Below are 18,780 nucleotides of genomic sequence, written 5' to 3' on the forward strand. Positions count from 1 at the left end.
GACCTGTATGGTCACTCCAGCCCCACATGACGATGTGATTTTCAGGGCTCACACAGTTTCTGAGACTGGTGAAGGATGAGCTGGCTGCAGCTCCCAGAGTCCTCCAGGCCTCTCTGCTCTCCCTGCTCCTGGTGATACCCACGGGGTCCCATCCTAAAACCAGGACCCTCTAATGCGACCTTTGTTTCCATGAAGCCCTCCTCCTGACCCATCTCCCCCTTTTCTGTTCTAGGAGCAGCTACAGCCCCTCTTGAGGAGGACCCACCCTGAGTCCAGCCCATCTTGAGGAGGACCCACCCTGAGGCCCAGGGAGCTCCTCCCTTGACCACTTCAGCTCCTTTCTTTAAAAAAACAATACTCATTGTTTTTAAAATTAAAATAGTCACATCATTTCCTCCTTTTATTTCCTCTCATCCTTTTCATACACCCCACTCTCTTTCAAATTCATAACCTCTTTAATTTGTTATTGTTAACATACACATAAATGATAAGTATATAAATATGGCATGCTGGGACTGTTTGGTATTGCTTGTATGCATATGACTTCAGGGCTGACCACTTGCTATGGATGACCAATTAGAGTGCTCATCCCTGGGGAAGACTAATTTCCCCTTCCTCAGCATTTCTTAGTTGTCTGTAGTCCTGTCCTGGGGGTGAGGGCATGAGATCTCCCCCTTCTGGGAAAGCATGTCTACTAGTGATACCATTTACTCAGGCCCTCAATAATGTTCAGCCATATTGTGTCCTCTTCCTTTGAGACAGGGTCTCATTATATTGCAAAGCTAGTCTCCAACCTATGGGCTCAAACAATCCTCCTGCCTCAGCCTCCTCCTCTCCTTCCTCATCCCTCTTCTTCCATTTTCTTTTTATGTGTGTCTTTTACCTGTGTGTCTATGGACCATGTGTGTGTCTGGTACTTGTGGAAGCCAGAAGAGGATGTCAGGTCCACAGGACTGGAGTTACAGATGGTTGTGAGCCACCACGTGGGTGCTGGGGATCAAACACAGTTTTGTTTTGTCTTGTCTTGTTTCTGGGAGAGCAGCAAGTGCTTTTAGCCATGAAGCCTTCTCTCTAGGCCCTCTGTCTTCTCATACTGTTAACATGAACACTCTGTCTCCATTCACTGAGCCAGCCCAGCTCTCAAGCTCAGCCCTGGGCAACGCCTGTCCTCCCCATCCCCACTGCTTCCCACATGCACAGTTAGAGCTAGCAGGTGGGCTGGCTGCTCCTGGTCGCTTCTGGCTCTTACACACACAGCCACACCGGGTGTATACCAGGCACTTGACACACATAAGTGTGCGAGGTCACGTAGACTCAGTGTGTGTTGTTTGGGGCCAGGGAGGCCACACTCTTAATCGGTCAGCACCCCTCATCCGTGTGGACCGTCCCATTTCAGAGAAACCCAGAATAGTTTACCGGGACGGAGGAGCCACCTTCAGAGACACATCCAAGGCAGGGCCGCTCCACTCTCCCTGCCTGTGAGTCCTGGTACAGGAATCTGCCCACAGATCTCCCACCCCTGGGCCTCCGCTGAGGCCACTGTTAACTGCCAGCTTCAGCATCACCCAGGCTCACCTCTCCTTGCCCTCCCTACCCTCCTGTCACCTGCCTGCCTAAGGTTGCAGGTGGGTAGCCCCCACAACAAGATCTGAAAATCTCCCCCTAGCTCTGGAAACCAGGTCAAGAAACCTCACGGGTGAACACACCAAGATCCCCTCTGAGGAGGTGAGTCATGCCAATAGAACAGAATTCTGTTACACCAGGACTGTCCAAGCAGCATCACTGGTGGCCGAAGCTAGCCCTGTCAGGTACGCTGAAGAAGGACCTAGGCTACATCGCAGTTGGCACCGGACTCCTGGGGACCATTCTGTCCCCTGCTCCCACTCTGCCCTCCGGAGTTGCTGATGAAGCCCCAATGCCTGTGGCATCCTGAGCTCCCCACAGCTCCAGCTGCAGAGCGGTCTGGCTGCCCCTCTTGCCAGCCAGAGCTGCATGTGGGCCCTTGCGAATCTTTCCCACGGAGCCTGGGCCACTTCCTGCTGCCCTGGAGGCACCACTTCCTAATTACAGACCCAGAGGGCTAGCCAGGCACGTACACTGGCTGGAGGCCAGAATCAGGTCCTGCGCCTCTAGTCCTCAGGGCCCAGGGGGTCCCAGTTTGGCTGGGATCCAGGCTGTTCAGAACACACAGTTCCAGGAAAGGTCCCAGCTCTTGGGAGGTGCACTGGGATGGCAGAGAGGAACTCTCCGGCTCTAAGACTGGCTGGGTGGTGGTGGTGCACACCTTTAGTCCCAGCACTCAGAAGGCAGAGGAAGGTGGATCTCTGTGAGTTCAAGGCCAGCCAGGTCTACAGCGCGAGTTCCAGGACTACACAGAGAAAGAAAACCCCTATCTCGAAAAACCAAAGGGGGCAGGAAAGACAGCGATGTCGGGGCCCCTCCCTCTGCCATAGTATCGGTCACCTAGAGCAGAAGAATCCTGAATCACAAAAGGGGCATGCCAGGAGAGGACAATGTCTAGTGACCCTGAGGTCACTGGGACCTGGGCCACACGGCCAAGGCCTTGAGATGAGGCAGAGAGGCAATAGAAAGGAAGGGTCAGGGACTATGGTGCTCAGGTATAGAGCCGCCATCAAGAGGGCCAAGAGCTCCTCTCTGGACCCCTACTTTTCAGCTACGGAGTCTGGTGTCTGAGCAGCATTGGCACAGGGCTGGTAGACAGGCACTGGCAGATACTGGGCGTGGATGTCTCAAGGCTCCGACTCCCTTGACAATGGCACCGGGGCTCACATTTCCCAGCACCAATAAAACAGAGACACATCCACTCTCCACTCTCCCCGCCTGTGAGTCCTGGTACAGGAATCTGCCCACAGATCTCCCACCCCTGGGCCTCTGCTGAGGCCACTGTTGACTGCCAGCCTCGGTATCACCCAGGCTCACCTCTCCTTTCCTACCTCATGCCACCTGCCTGCCTATCACCAGCCCTCCAGTCCTGGCAGCAGCTTCACCTGCAGTTTTGAGAGCAAATCTCCGCCGGGACTGAGGCCAGGCTCAGATGGGGGTGGGACAGAGGCGTTGTGGACAGTGCCAGGTGGAAGATGCCACTAGTCCTGGAGCTGAAGCCCAGACCTCAAGGACACAGTGTTTGTGCTTGGACTGAATCAGGCCGTGAAGTGTGACAGGTTGAATGCCTAGGGAGGGTGACACCATGTCATCGAGGTAAGTGGCAGAAGGTCCCAGAACAGCAAGGTCACTGAGAGCCCTCCTGGGGTGACTCTACCTGACAGGCCCTACTTGATTGACCCCAGAGAAGCCAGGGGAGGGCCAGGTGTTGTCTGCTTCCCAAGGACACTGGCTGCTTTCAGCGCATGTGCTCCCAGCCACACATTGCCTCCCCCAGCACTTCTAGGAGTGTCCCTGGCCCTCGAAGCCCCAGCTGAAGACCTGGACTTCACCCAAAATGGTCCTCCAAGGCCAGCTGTTCCACCTCTCATTTTACACAGGGGAAACAGGGTCCCCCATCAGCAGTGGGCATCTCCTGTCTGCCTTTCCGTGTGCTTGGCCTCAGAAAAGCAGAGACTAAGCTGTACCCAGGGGAACGGGGAGGGAAGGGAGCAGGGAGGACCAGGACCAGGGTCAGTGTCATCAATGTGCTGTTGTTGACCCTGCGCCCCATCTACCAGTGCTGTGTGCACGTGGTCACTTGGGTAGGTGGGGGCTATGTGTTCCTGCTGTCTAGAAGGGCTGGCTCCCGGGTTGCTGGAAACCCTTCCTCACAGGGATCAACTGCAAAGAAGTGGCCAGCAGAGAACTATCACTGACTTTTTCTGACAGCTCATGCTCACCCTCTTCCCAGGGGCTCTGCCTGGAAGGGGCTGCCCTGGAGAATCCTCTTCTGTGTGGTATACTTCTGGTCCGAGTGCTGCTGCTCTCAGGCGAAGGAAGCATCTTGTGGGATGCATCGCATCCCTTCCCATGTCTGCAACTGAGCGCTCTCTGCACCTCACATTTTCCTCTCCCCCCATCCTCCCCACACCCATGCCTGTCCAGTCTGAGTTCTGGATTAAGAGATGGCTGTGTTCATGCCATTATTGCATCTAGCGCACCCCCGTGGCGCCAGCAGGCCGGTCCAAACAAACGCTCCTCCCCAAGGGCTGCTACGGAGGATCCAGAGGAAGAGGCCTGGCACAAGGCGATAGGAGGTGGAGTCCCGGAGGATGAATTTCCCAGGGGACCCGGGGAATCCCCACGGGAGGGTGCTAACTCCCGCGGGGGCGGAGCGCAGCAGTCCGTACCTGGGGGCTTATTAGAAGTCAAAGAAGGTCGGGTGGGTGAAGCCCTCACTGCATGCCTCTCAGCAGATGCTTCCCCGGCTGCGCGCCCGTCGTCAAATGGCATGGGACCGGCGGTGAGACAGAACGAGTCAGAAACCACAATCGCCTCTTTCTTCACTTTGCCCCGAAACACTTAGTCTTTTTTCTTCCAAGATAGTGTGTGTGTGTGTGTGTGTGTGTGTGTGTGTGTGTGTGTGTGTGTGTGTGTGTGTGTGTGTGTGTAGTGGGGGGGGAGGGCAGAGGAACAACAACAACAAATCCGGTAGTCTTGGTTCAGGCGCTTGTCCGCGCGTGCGCGCGCGCCCCCTGCTGATCGCACCCTACGGCGTCAGTGTCTGGTCCAAACTGAAAGGGTGTCAAGCATCTGTCTTGACTCTAGGTCCCATGTACATCTTTGCTGGGGCCCACTCATTTCATCGCTGGATTTGAAAAGCCTCCTTACCCCGGAAGCCAGAAAGAAAACCCTTAACATCTGGAAACCCTATCGTGGCCTAGGGCCATGTGCCCAAACTTGGGTGACCCAGGCTTATGTGGGGCACTGGGAAGGAAAAGGGCCTCTGCATTTAAAGTGGGCGAGCATCGATGGCACCACGCTGCTACTGTGTCCTGCCAGCTTTCCCCTCTTCCTCCTCTTCCAGCAGTGCCCAGTTGGGTAGAGGCCTGTACCCACAGCCCCCATGCCCTAGCTAGGGCACCACTGCCAGGAAGCTGCCAGACTCCAGGTAACACAGTGACTTCTGCCCAGCCCTCCGTCACCTGGGCACCTTTCAACAAATAGTGGAGTGGGTGCAGTACCACCCTCAGGTGCCACAGCCCAGTGATGCAGGACAACACTCTGGTAGGTGGAGTATTCACAAGACACCCTGAAACCTTGAATATGGGCCTTTGCTGTCCAGTGTTTTTAATCGCCCTCACCAAACCAACACTGTGGCGATGAGGACTGGGGGCAGGAGAGATGAAACAGTACTAGAAGATAGGGGTTAAGCCAGCTTCCGTTCACCTTTTCTCCAGGCCTGGGCCGCTAACCCAGTCTCTTACTGGGGGCCCAGTCAGCACACTGGAGGGTCCACAGTGTGCTGGTCACTGACCTTACACCCTTCAAATCTCTCCGAAGGTCCTGTTTCAGTCAGTGTTCTATTGCTAGGAAGAGACGCCGTGGCCAAGGCAGCTCTCAGAAGAGAAAGCATTTAACTGGGGCTGGCTTACAGCCTCAGAGGTTTAAGTCCTGAGCCTCCAGTGCAAAGAGTAAGGCCCTGGCTCTGGCTCCACCCCTCACCCCAGAATCAGTAACTTTTAGTCCAAGGCTTTGCCTCTCTACCAAGGTGGCCTGAGCTCATGAGCTCACAGTCAGCAGTGCCCCTGCTCTCCTCGCCCGCCATCCTGCAGCCCTGGCTGGGCCAACCAATGTTGTTCTGGTGCCTGGGCAGAGCGAGGATGAGGAGAGGAGCAAGACTGTGCCTCCTACATCTTTCTAGGGACACCTTTCTCCAGCTGACCCCCATCCCCTTCCCCCATGGCTCCACCCAGGACCCCAGCTGGAAGCAGAGGCAAGAGGTCCCACTGTGTGGCGACGTCCTTTCCTCCGTGGTTCTGTCTATTCTTTGCAGGTCCCTAGGAGAGGTGCAGTGATCTGCAACAACCATCCCCAGGAGAAGTCGCGCTGGGATGCCCGCATCCCCAGCACCCACCTCTTACCACTACCCATCCCTTCAGGCTTTCCCATCCCTCCCTTCCGTCCTCCAGCCACCCAAGGAGTATTTGTCGAGGGACTCTCGCAGGCTACGATGGAGCTTTTGACGACCAGTGCCAGATGGGGGTCTCCAAACCTTGGTACTGGCCCAGACCAAGAACGCAGGTGGCTGGCACATCTGGCTGCCGAGACAGGACCTGGGGTTCATGTAGCCTAAATGATGGCAGCTCTGGTAAGTAGAGCCAGTCCCTTTAGGTAGGGTGGGGTGGGGTGGGCAGGCCAGAGGAGTCAGGGAGGGCAGGTGCTGCCTGGTTCTGGTGATCCTGTAGCATGGGTGATAACTGTGCACTTGGGAAGAACACCTGCTCGAAGGAACCACCTGGCAGGGCATGCCTGGACAGCCTGTAGACCTCCTGAAACTGGCCCGGATCCCATAGGTGGCACCTACACAGTGGATCAACCTCCCTCTCCCAACCAGGTTGTGAGCTTCCCGAAGGCGGGGCTGGCCTCCAAATAGGCCTGGAGGCCACGCCCAAGAGCTGTGGGCACAGACTTACCTCGAGTGGGAAGGAGCCCACGACGCTCGGCAAAAAGCGCAAGAGGAGCCCTGCGCGCCTGGCAGGCCACGCCCCTAGGAATCCACTAGCGCCCTGAGGGTGGAACCATTTTGCTACTTTCTGGCCAAGGGGCCCCGAGCCCGGGCTGCCACCCATCACGTGGCCCGCAGTCAGGTCATGTGGGCTGAAGGCCAGCACGGGAAGCAGAGAGTCCAGCACGAGGAGGGGCGGGGCGAGGCCGGCACGAGGTGGGCAGGCGTGAGGCATGGGGGTGGCGAGCCGCTTGCTTGCGTGAGCGTGGAACTCCGGGTGCTGGGTGCAGGCGGCGCTCCTGAGGGTGGGCAGAGGGTGGGCGGAGGGGGGGGGCGCTGGCGGGCAGAGCTCGGGGCTCTCTGTGGCTTCCCGGGTGTCGCCTCCTTCCCTCCAACTTCGTGCCAATGGCGTCCAGCGGCCAGGAGCGGGCCTCTGAGGATTGTGGCGGCTCCGGCATCACGGGATGCAGGTAAAGCGTGGCCAGACGGGCTCTGAGAGAGTCGGGCCCCAAGGCCTGGCTTTGCCCAGGGGCTGCTTGCTGTCTTCACCCTGCCTGGCACAGCCGGGCAGAGCGCCCCACCTTGGCGTGGAGGCCGGGGAGGGGTCGTGAGCTGGCCAGGTGGTGTTGACCCCGGCCTGGCCGCCTCTTCCTTTCGGAAGTCCACCCCAGCTGCCTTGGTTCTGCATGTGGGCCGCCGGCGGCTTTTGTGGGGTTCACCGGTGGTCTTGGCTCTGCTCTCTGTAGCAAGACTCCTCAGCCTGAGACCCGGGACAGCTTACCGACGCCCTCACAGGGCTCAGGCCCCCGCCCAGGTCCTGTGGCTGCGGCAAATTGTGGCTCCTGCCTTCGGAGGAATGTGATCAGCGAGAGAGAACGCAGGTGAGGGCAGCCCCGGGATGGACGGGGCTTCAGAGAAAGGGGTCTCCAGGTTTGGGGCTGTGGTTTAACCAAGTGCTACCCATCTGGACCAACGGGGATTAACACCCGATCCCCAGGTAAACTCAGCCTCGTGGAAGGAGGGCAGGGGCGTCGCTACAGCGACTTTGGTCTGACGCTCTGGGGCTCCACAGACTAGTGTACTCGGGTTCCTCTAGAGGCTGGACTCCTGGCTTGGGTTCACCCCTGCACATTCCAGAACAGAGCTGCCTCAGGACTGTGCCCTCAGTGCGTGTCACAGTCCCAAAGGCTCAGGCTGCTGGAGGGCTGACCCTGCTGCTCAGGAGGCCTGGTGGCTGCTCAGTGATAACTTCCAGAGGCTCTTTTCCCCTTCTGGTGAAGGCTAGACCTTTTCTGCTTGTCTGGAAGCAGGAGGCGGATCTCCTTGAGCTGTGAGCGCCTGCGGGCTCTGCTGCCTCAGTTTGATGGCCGGCGGGAGGACATGGCGTCTGTCCTGGAGATGACTGTGTACTTCCTCCAGCTTGCCCACAGTATGGCTCCTGGCTGGGAGCAGCTCTCCGTGAGTTGTAAGCAGGTGAGCCTTGTCAGTGTGTCTACGACGTGGTGTCCTTGTTCAGGGGCCACATTCTCCTTGCCTCCGTGGGCCCGTCCTTCAGCCCAAAGTGGGCACATGTGCTGCACCCCCAGGATACATCCAGACCATACCAGCTAGTATTCTCCTGAGGGGGCAAGTGTCCCCCGTCTTTTCCCAATACTGTTGATTGATTAGTTGCCCATATGTGATGCCAGTGTTGAGCGTTTCAGGGTCTCCAGATGCCCAGTTCTGGCCAAGAACACTTAACTTAGACTTCTACCCTTTGATCCCATGGCTGCTGCCTGATTCTCGTCCCATGTCCATTTGTCACGCCTGTTCTGATGACGTGAGGCGCTGTGGCCAAGCCCCCGGGTGGATACAGCCTGACTCAAGAGCGGGGAGGTGTCTGAGAAGTGAAGCTCAGTCCCTGAACCTCCTTTCCCTGTTCTGGGCCCAGGCCAGACTCAAGGGGCTCCCTGGGCATCCCATGTGATGGGGAGGCTGGGCTGAGGGCAACAGCTTCATCACTGCGTCCCCCCGAGCTTCTGGCTGGTTTGTGTGTATTTAAACTTCAGGTTCCTCAGCCTTCCCAGGAGATGTGGCACCTGTGGCAGGGGGATGTCGTGCAGGTGACCCTGGCGGATCAGAGTGCAGACAGCAAGCCGCCGGACTCCGGGATAGCAAAAGCATCCGGTGCGGCTCGGTTAGTGTCCCCGCGGCCCACCTGTGGGCTCTGAGCTACGTCTGAACAGTAGTACTCAGCTTCGTAATAGCACTTCGCCCCCCCCCCACCTTTGACGTCACGGTTCATGCTCAGAGTGTCTTTACGACGGTCCCTTAAGAGTCTGCTGGGACAGTCTTGCACAGGGTGATGGGGTCAGCAGACTCTCGACACTGGGAAGATTGGGGTTACTCGATTCTTCTGCTCTATGGGGCTCTGAGCTCCTTCTTAACGTCTTTTACTCTTTCAGAGTGCAGGACCCCCCACGCTGTGAGATGCTGGGTATGGACCAGAGCCAAGCCCTGGGGAGAGTGTCAGAACTGCTGGAGAGACCCTCCTCCCCGCTTGGTAAACCCCAGAGCACATTGTCACGGTTGGGCCAGGTGACCTCTGACCCTGAAATGGTTGCCACTGTTGCTGTGCCCAGAGTCGAGCAAGAGCTGGGCTGTCTGGCCTCTGCCTGTGTGGAATTGGGGTGACTCTGAGGCCCTCAGCCTTTTCCACTATACCTCCAGTGCATGGGGCTTTGTTCCCCGATGCCAAGCCCTGGTCAGTAGGTACCAGTGAGTCACCGGTGTGTGTGTGTGGTGCCTCTGAAGACAGTTTACACTTGCCCTTCCTGGCTCTTTTGTCTCCCATCATGGGTATTTGCCCTGTCTAGAAGTCTCGTAGCTGGGCAGGACTTCTAAGCAGCCACATATGGAGGGCCATGGGGATAGGCAGCTAGTCTCGGGGAGGAGCCCTGGGTCCCAGGGGCAGTGCTGAGGGGAACTCCTGATTTGAGTCCATGTGAGAGACCCAAGGCCTGGGGACTGCCTTCTCCAGGAACCTGCCCTGACCTGGGGTTGGACACCTGGTTTTGGACACTCCTTGCTTGAGTCCCTGTTGTTAATGCTTCTGGCTTTCACATGTACACACCATACGCTGGTAGCCTGGCCTAAACCGTGAGAGCTAACCTTTCTTCTTTCCATTCAGAGCCTTCCAGCTTGAGTCCCGGGCTCTCCCCCTGGCTTCCTCACTCATGGCAGTTAGCCACCCCCCAGACGAGTGACATCATTTCTGGTGGGTTGCACCCCGTGGGATCCCTGGCCAGGGACACTGAATCTCCGGGCATGCTGGCTGAGGAGGCCAACTTGGTCCTGACATCTGTGCCTGATGCCAGGTGGGTGCTTGCGTGGTGTGTGTGTGTGTGTGTGTGTTTGTGTGTGTGTGTGTGTGTGTGTGTGTGTGTGTGTGTGTGTGTGTGTGTGTCTGTCTGTCTGTCTGTCTGTCTGTCTATGTCTGTGTGTCTGTCTGTGGCAGCCATCACTTGCCCGCCTTCAGCCCAGCACTAGTCTGTGCCTTTCTCCACTTCTGGAAAATTCTGGTCCTGACTTCTACCCCACATGGAGAGGAGGCCCAGGCAACAGGCCCAAGCCAGACTCGCCATGTGGCTTTCTGATAATGTGTTTCTAAAACATTTTTGTCTCCTAATTGTCTTTTGTTTGGGCTGATGGTGAAATAAATTTGTGTTTGGGGAGCACACACCAGCTGGGGTGTGGGAGGCAGAGGGAGGGATGAGGCCGTGGCTGGAGAAGCCAGCACAGATCTCTGTTCAGCAGAGCCCTGTGGCTAGGGCCTGCACCCTGAGGCTGATTTCTACACTTGGTCCGGGCGGGCTGAGCCTCCGTGGAGTCTCAGGTGCCTTTGCAAGACTGGGATTGGTGTCTGTTGAGGTTCTGTTGCCTGGGTGCACTTGTGGCCACTAAGGGCTCTTCTCATCTCCAGGTACACCGCAGGGCCAGGGTCCGACGTGGTGGATGGAACATCCTTTCTGCTGACCACCAATCCTGACTGGTGGCTGGGTGAGTGGGGCTCTGAGCCCAGGCTGCCTTTCCCCACACCGGCCCTGGCTCTGGGGCCTGTGTCTAACCTGGCAGGACCAGGGAGGCTGTGCCCAGACCCAGCTTGCTCTCTGACTCAAGGTCCCCAGGTCGTCTCCCCCTCCTTGTCTGGTGCTGGTCAGGATGACTGGCAGGGGCAGAGGTCAAGTGTGACATGTGTTGTGACTGCATGAGCACATGTGGAAATGGCTGTGTGGAGTCCTGGATGTTTTCAGGAATGTTCCTAGGTCAGCTTCACTGGGCCACCAGGACATCTATCTGGTAGACAAGGCATATGTTATATGTCCTCACTGCCTTTAGGGTCCAGTGTTGAGGGAACACAGCCTTGAGTGGTTCTGCCATGAGTAGATCTCCCAAGCCGTGAGAGTAGGATCACCAGGGTTGGGCTCATCCCACCTCCCTGAGAGGAGAGACAGGCTCACACTCCCTTCTCACAGAGGGCAGAGGGCTTGCAGAACGGACAGGTGGTGGCAGCCTGGGAGCCCCTGTGCCGGGACCAGCCTGCTGCTAGTGTGTGGGGTGCATGCCTGCCGCTCTGACGTTCCCTTTTCTTCCAGGGTCGGTGGAGGGCAGAGGAGGTCCAGCCCTGGCCACGAGCAGCCCTATGGACAGGGCAGAGCCAAGCTTCATGGGGGACCCTGAGCCCATCTCCCCGGAGCTCCAGCCTGGCCCCCTAGAGCTGTGGGGCTTGGATTTTGGCAGCCCTGGCCTGGCCGTGCAGGATGAAGCAGACAGCCTCTTCCCTGACTTTTTCCCCTGAGAGTTTAGCTGTCAGCTTGGTGGGGGAACAGGGCAGCACAGGGGCAGGACTGTGCCCCTGTCCCTTGCCTGGGTGTTGTATTTTGGGTTTCGTTTGCAGCTGCGGTCTAATTTGAGGGAGGCTGGCAGGGAGGGCTGTGAGTTGTATTAAAGAGGAAAGCGGTTTTCCTGGCAGAAGCAGAATGTCGCTGGCTTTTGAGTAATTAATCCAATTCATTGGGCATATTGCCCCAACTCCATTCAGAGCATAGGCAGCTGCCTGAGAGATTCTCAGCTTGGTGGGATCCCTAAATAACCTAGTTCTGTGCTAGAAACTGGGTGCCCTTCTCCTCCTCCTCCTCCTCCTCCTCCTCCTCCTCCTCCTCCTCCTCCTCCTCCTCCTCGGGGTCGGGTGTTTGGATTGGGTGGGGCCTTTCAAGGGGACCCTGGTGTCTTTTCTCCCAATGCACCATGTCCTGGGGGAAGGGCTGGTCCCCCTTTACTGCCGGTCACCACTGTACATGGGCTCTTGGGGACCCTCCTTGTCTGCCCACACCCCGCACACTGGCAGCTCTGGGTAGACTGGAAACTCGCACCAGTCTCCTGTTCTGCTCAGGCTGGGGGCTTGTCCAGCTCTCTGCATCTGGAGACAGCCCCCAGGGCCCGGGGACTCCCTCCCCCTTCTCAGTCCCTGTTCTGGGGCCAGAACAGCCCAGCCCGATTCTTCCAAGAACCTCGAGAGTGAGATGAAAGCTCCCACCAGGCTGCCCCCACAGTCAGTGGAATGTTCCATTCATTGTCATGAGTCACTGCAGACAAAAGCTCAGGAGCAGGTGGCGTGGGCTGGGGACTGTGAGCGCTGAGATCATCACACATCCCAGGAGCTCAGGGGCACGTGGTAGACCTGGAGGGCCTGAGCGCCGCCGCACCACTGTGGTCCAGGTGGGTGCTGAGCGGAGCTGTCCACCGCCACCCCCAGGACCTCGCCTCCACCAGCTCCCATGGTTTACAGAGCTGAAGGCCTTGGTCAGAAAAGAGTGACTTCCAGGTTCCTGGCTGCCAGTGTGCCAAAACCACATCAGGTCTCTCAAGCACAGGGATTGTGGCCTCGCTTTGGTTGTCTACTGTTTGAGCTAATCAGTCAACTCCAAGTGTCTGAATTCACATGTCATCTGTATGTGTGTGTCTCCATGGGTGTGCTTGTGTGCATACTGTGTATGCTAAGGCAGACAGGCGTGTGTGTGTGCCTATATAGGTGTGTATGCATTTGTGTCTGTGTGGCATGTGTGTGTGTGTGTGTGTGTCCATGAATGTTGGTATGTGTGTTTGCATTTGTTAGGATATGCATGTATGCGTATGCCCATGTATGGGGCATAATGTGTGCACATCGCAGCCATGGGATGAAAGTCTTTGGAGGCGCAACATCCATGTCTGCCCTGCTGTGAGACTGCTCCCCTGTCCTTGGACCTGGCCCACCATTCACAAGCATGTGGCCTTAGACTGGGCCAGGCTTCTGACCTGCTGCTCTTTGTGATTTTGTCAGCCTCAAGGAAGGTCATGGAAGAATTAGCTGTCTGGGTCCTACTCGCCCCCTCCCAGTAGATAGACTGGATGTGTTCAGCCGTCTCTACAGCCAATCCTCTCTTGGACCTCTTAAACCCTGGGTGCCACTGTGGTCAGGTGTGTGGCCTTACCCGTGGCACCTGAGAGAGAGGTGGTCTCTTCTGAACCAGTGCTAAGAATGAGCCCGAGGCCCAGCCTGGCTTGTGGGCAAGAACAGTAACAGGACACAGGCCCTGCTCAGGTGGTGGGAGACCACAGGGCTTGGCACTGCAGGGTCCTGGGACTGAGGGCAGTCTTCTCTCAGTAGTTCTTCAATCCAGGAGAGGTGAGGACATCAGACCCCACCCCACACAGCATAGGAAAAGGGCTGCCTGGCTCGGGGCCTGGCCATGGTGTCTACTCCTGCAAGGCTCTGTGGGTGCAGGTGTGGTTCCCTGTGCAGCCACACCTCATCTTTTTTTTTTTTTTTTTTGGTCCAAATGATTGCTCTGGCTAGCGGAGACTGCAGTAGGTCCCCATCCAGCTGGGGTTAGGAGGCTGTGAACAGCCACCCCAGAACTTTTGCTGGTGGTTCTGGGCCCCAGCCCACGTAGGCTACTCCAACACTGCTCCGTTTCCTCCTGCAGAACCCTGCAGCTCCTGCTCAGAGCATCCCAGGCCCCAGTGCCCCCGCTCTGTGCAATGACTGCCCTGCCTGGGGCAAAGGGCCCACCTGCCTGAAAGCTGAATTCTGGTGTATTACAGCCCGATTTCGCTCCTACCACCGTTATCTCCCAATGCCCTGCAACTACGGCGCCCCTAAAGCTTGGGGGCGTGCAGTCTGGTGGCATGAAGGACACACAGCAGGGCTGCCTACTCTGGGTTTTCCTCAGAGTGATGTCTCAGTGGGAACCCCAGTGGGGTGGCAAAGGGGGCCAGCACTAGAATCATACTTCACAGGGGAGCCAGGTGTCATCAGCAGGTGCTGGTTATGATCACCCTCAGACCCCGCATGAGACTTTTTCAAACCTTTCAAGCTGCTGGATTCTTTTGGAACCCCCAGTGCTCAGGCTGTGGTTTGAACAGCAGAGCCTATGTGTGTTTTCAGTCTATTTGGGTGAACTTATTAATGCCTAGAGACTCCATGACAGAGGCCTGGGGAGGGGCTGGCACTTCTCTGTCCATGGGGCCTCAAAACTGTTTTGAAGAGAGCCTGTGTGCTTTGAGTCGGATGAGGGGAGCTGGGTCATGTGACAGCACTCAGAGTATCTGAGGACCTTCTGTAGGGTCTTGGCAGTCATGGGCTTCAAGGCTGGTTGTGGGAAGGGGATTTAGGGCACTTAGAAGTGTGTCTCATCTCCATGCCTCTCCGACAACTTCATACAGTTCTTTGAAACTATACACCCCTGCTTTTGTGAGGCCCACGTCCTCCTTGTGCATACATTTCTGGAGCTCAGAAAGGAGGGGTGAGGTAAGACCCTGGTTTGCCTATGTTCCTCACGCAATTGGGAGATCCCCACAGGAACAGACATCTGAACCTTTGGAGGCTCGGGGTGTGTCCTTTGGCCGAGGAGCGAGTGTACAGAAATGTGTGTGCATTGTGGAGGCATGTAGAGGCATGTGTATGTGTCTGTTGTGGGGCACACCGTGCGTGTACGCATGTGTGTGTGCATATGTGCATTCTGAGCAATGCTTTCTCTTTGTGTAGGTCCTCTTCTCTTGGATGCTGTATTGGATGCAAGCATCTGGTACCACAGATGGAGCTAAATGCTGCATCCTGGTTCCTGGGCCCCAGCTGTCCCTGCCTTCAGGTCACCCCTGGGGGTCATCCTCCAGTGTCCTTGCCCCAGTGCCCCCTGCTCTGTTTGCAGATCTTCCCACAGTCTTGAGCCAGCAGATGGGTCCCTGAGGTTGCTTGACCAATGGTCTGTGGGCCTGCGGCATTCACAGCGCTTTCCAGGGGGCTCCAGTGGCGGTCTTGGCTGCAGGATGGCCTCCAGTGGTCAGTGGTCACAGAGGCTCAGGGAATGACACTCCGGAGTGGCTGCAGTGTGGCTTCGAGGGTGGTAGCTCCCTGGGTTCTTTCTGGTTTTTACAGATGTGGTAGTCAGGTGATGTGGCCAGCCACCAGGAAGTCTGTGGTTCTTTGGATGCTTTTGCCTTGACGGGCTGGGCTCTCCACATCGCTGCTTGTTGCCCCTGTATTCTCCTGGCCCTTTCCTGATATGTGGCCCTGGTTTAGCCCTCTCAGCCAAGGGAGGCGGCTCTATGTTGGCAGTGACAGCGATGCCCTGGAGTCCAGCTGGCCTGCCTTCTTCATGCAGGACTCTTCAGTCGGGCTCTGGATGGTGAATGACCACAGTCTAAGGGGAGGCAGGGGCTGATGCTTTATCCTGACGGATGCAACAGGCCCTGATCTCTCCGTGGTCATCTCGTCAGCAACTTGCTGGCAAGGGCTGCACCTGAGAAGGTCCCCTCCCTCAGCATGACTGCCACCACCCACCATGGATGACAGTAATTAGCACCCTGGCACCTACCAAAAGAAGTTTCTGTACCTCCTGCTCCCAGGAACAGACTGTAACCACTGCTGGGGTGGACAGTCTGTCTAGAACTAGCCAGCCAGCGCCTTGAGAGCCCCAGTGTGTGGACCATTGTGCTTGGCCGCCCACGCAGGGTTTACTTCATTTCACTCATCCCCATGCTTTGTGGAAATCAAAGGGCAGGAGACAGGATGTCAGGCCTCAGGAGCTTTCAGGATGGCAAACTTGATTTTGCCACAGTTAGGGAGTGCCTGACCATAGCAGGTGGTTGCTAGAGGCAGGTGGTCAGCAGGGGGTACCCGCCCCTGAGGCAGGTGGTCAGCCAGGGGTACCCGCCCCTGAGGCAGGTGGTCAGCCAGGGGTACCCGCTCCTGAAGCAGGAGGTCATCCATGGGTGTGCGCCACTGAGGTAGGTGGTCAGCTATGGCCACCCACACCTGAGGCAGGAGGTCAGCTGGAGTCCAGTCCACATCCTCACTAGCTCATACTCAAGGCAAGTGACTGTTCCAATGGCCCTGCAGTCTCGCCTTAAAGCTGAGGTCCCCAGGCTCCAACCTGGGCTCTTCTGGACATGACCTCAGCTCATGCCATCCTGCAGCACTCTGATCAGAAGCAGGAGTGTCAGCCTCATACTACCTGTGAGACCATCTTCTAGACTGACTTGGGCCTGCAGGTGGCTCTTGTTTTATTCTGAATAACTCCAGGAGTGTTCTCCCTCTCTCCGCCCCCGTGTGTGTGTGTGTGTGTGTGTGTGTGTGTGTGTGTGTGTGTGTGTGTGTGTGTATGTGTGTGTGTGTGTGTGTGTGTGTGTGTGTGGCACTCTGGTGCATGTGTCCTAGACAACCACTCAACAGAGAGCAGCGTGACCTGCTGCGGAGCGCCTGGTGGTCACATCACTTGACATCGCAGCTGCTATACAAGGGCAGAGACTTCCGCTTGCCCAGGCCCTCAGCATCCACAGCTCCGCCACTCACTGGGCACTTGCTGAAGCTGTCTGCTGCCAAGTGCAGCCCAGCAGTTTCTTCCACCCTCCTGATCGCACCCCTCTTCCCCAGCAGAACCCCTGTAAAAGCCACCTCGCTGCTCCTTACAATTTTACATAATTTACATAACGCTTTACTTTTGTTCTGGTTTTGGAATTTATATAAACATCATATAGGGCAAATTCTGACACCAGGTTTCCAGTGCATTTTCTTGTTTGTCAGACTCCCCCTCCCTCCCTCCCTCCCTCCCTCCCTCCCTCCCTCCCTCCCTCCCTTCCCTCCTTCCCTCCCTCCCTTCCTCCCTCCCTTTCTCTCTCTTTTGCCTGCATGCTTGTTTTTTTCTTTTTGAGAGTATGTTATTATCCTCGGGTGACCTCACGCTCATTCTGTAGCTGAGGGTTACCTTTGCTGACCTTTCTGCACCCTTCTCTCCAGTGTTGAGCTTATAGGTACCTGCACCACACCCAGTCTGTGCAATACTGGGGATCAAACCAGGGCCTCGAGAATGCTAATTGAGCAGTTTGCCAACTGAGCTATATCCCTGGCTGATCCACACTTTTTGCTTTTTTTTTTTTTTCTCAGAGACAAAAATTTCTCTGTGTCCTGGCTGTCCTAGAACTTGCCCTGTAGACCAGGCTGGCCTCAAATTCACAGAGATCCACTGACCTTTGCCCCCTGAGTGCTGAGATTAAAGGCGTGCGCCGCCGCCGCCGCCGCCGCCGCCGCCGCCGCCGCCGCCGCCGCCGCCGCCGCCACCACCACCACCACCTGGTCCAACCCACCCTTTTAACTTTTACTTTTTCTGAATTTGTGTTTTGTGATTGGTGTAATAATATCTTTGGGCTTTTTATGTTGAAGCATGTGTCAGAATTGTGTGTTTTGTTTTTTAGATTTATTTATTTTACTATATGTGTATGAGTGTTTTGCATGTGTGTATGTATGCCTGTGCACCACATGCATGCAGTGGCCACAGAGGCCAGAAGAAGGGGACAGATCTCCTGGAACTGGAGTTAGGGGTGGTAGTGAGCTGCCATGTGGGTAGAGGCAGACACACCTCTGTGAGTTCCAAGCCAGTCTGGTACAGAGACCCTGTCTCAAAACAAAAACCAAAAACCATGTAACAGAAAGAGCATATTACAAAGCTACAGTGATCAAAACAGTATGGTGCTGGTGAGACAAATGCCTGGACCCTTGGAACAGAGCCGAGAGCCCAGAATTGTGGGGGCCCACAGGGGTTTCCTAATGAGATCTTAGCTTGCTTTACCCAGCAGGGCTGCATAAGTGGATGACTTGACCACATGCATGGTTACCAGGTGTTTGGAAGGGTCTGCACTTGGCTGTGCGGTGTCCTTTGATCTAGCAAGGGGGAGGTCTTTTGCACCATCCCTTGGAATTGTTATTTAAAAAAAAAAAAGCCCTTTTGAAGAGCCAGAAGGGGCTGGTAGATTTTGATCTGGGTCCTCTGGAAGCTATCCTGTGTTTCTGCTTTCTTTCTATCTACAAATTCCTTATGCCTCTCTCCTCATAGGAACCCTGTAAAAGGTGGAGCTGGCCTTCCACACAGAATAAACCAACACAGGTGCTGAGATAAGCCAACTGGTAAATCTACAAACAGCAGGGGAACCCAAACCCCATTACATAGGCATGAAGGGGACACTTTTCCCCACCTCACCCCAAACTCAGAATGAGTCAGGCCTAAACACAAAAGCCAATGCTATCAAATCCTTAGACAACAACGGAGGGAAAGCTTGTGATGCTGGGTTTGTAAGAGGTTTCGAATGGACATCAAAAGCACAGGCAACAGGAAAGACAAATCGGATGTCACACAACTGAGAGCTTGAGGCCTCAAAGGATCCCGAAGACCGAGTAAGGAGGCTGGAGCCACAGATGGCTCAGTGGGTAAAGGCGCTTGCTGCCAAGCCTGACGACTTGAGTTCCATCCCTGGGACCCATGAGTGGAATGAGAGAACCAGCTTCTGTGAGTTCTTCTGACCTCCACATGTGTGGTGTCACAGACATCTGCGTGAACACACACACACACGCACACGCATGCACACATGCACACACACGTTAACTAATTAAAAGACAACCCACAGAATAGGAGAGACTGTTTGCAAATCATGTCTGATAAGGGTCGCACTGGAGAGATGCTGGGATGCATGCTCGCTCTCAGTTGGCCACAGAGATCTGTGGAGTACTCCAGGTCTGAACGGGATTCTGGGAGCTGCCCAGGGTGTGTGTTCTCTCTCAGCTGGATGGGTTTAGACGTGTGGAGCTCCTGCACATT

The 18,780-nt window shown here is 56.2% G+C and overlaps 1 protein-coding gene across 2 annotated transcripts; it reads left to right on the forward strand.

Annotated features, from left to right (window-relative positions):
• Positions 1-2,169: 2,169 nt before the first annotated feature.
• Positions 2,170-11,632, forward strand: Sohlh1 (spermatogenesis and oogenesis specific basic helix-loop-helix 1). Of its 2 annotated transcripts, XM_076569202.1 has the most exons (10): positions 2,170-3,219; positions 3,780-6,256; positions 6,503-7,083; positions 7,360-7,494; positions 7,924-8,086; positions 8,662-8,789; positions 9,058-9,155; positions 9,783-9,969; positions 10,575-10,651; positions 11,248-11,632. In XM_076569202.1, the coding sequence occupies exons 3-10, from the start codon at positions 7,019-7,021 to the stop codon at positions 11,448-11,450; spliced, it is 1,056 nt and encodes a 351-aa protein (XP_076425317.1). In that variant the 5' UTR covers positions 2,170-3,219; positions 3,780-6,256; positions 6,503-7,018; the 3' UTR covers positions 11,451-11,632. The 2 variants fall into 2 exon arrangements, with proteins under 2 accessions (XP_076425317.1, XP_076425315.1); XM_076569200.1 differs by having other exon boundaries at positions 2,170-6,256.
• The last annotated feature ends 7,148 nt before the right edge of the window (positions 11,633-18,780 follow it).

The sequence above is a fragment of the Peromyscus maniculatus genome, chromosome 4 (genome assembly GCF_049852395.1).
Source record: "Peromyscus maniculatus bairdii isolate BWxNUB_F1_BW_parent chromosome 4, HU_Pman_BW_mat_3.1, whole genome shotgun sequence".
Lineage (NCBI taxonomy): Eukaryota > Metazoa > Chordata > Mammalia > Rodentia > Cricetidae > Peromyscus > Peromyscus maniculatus.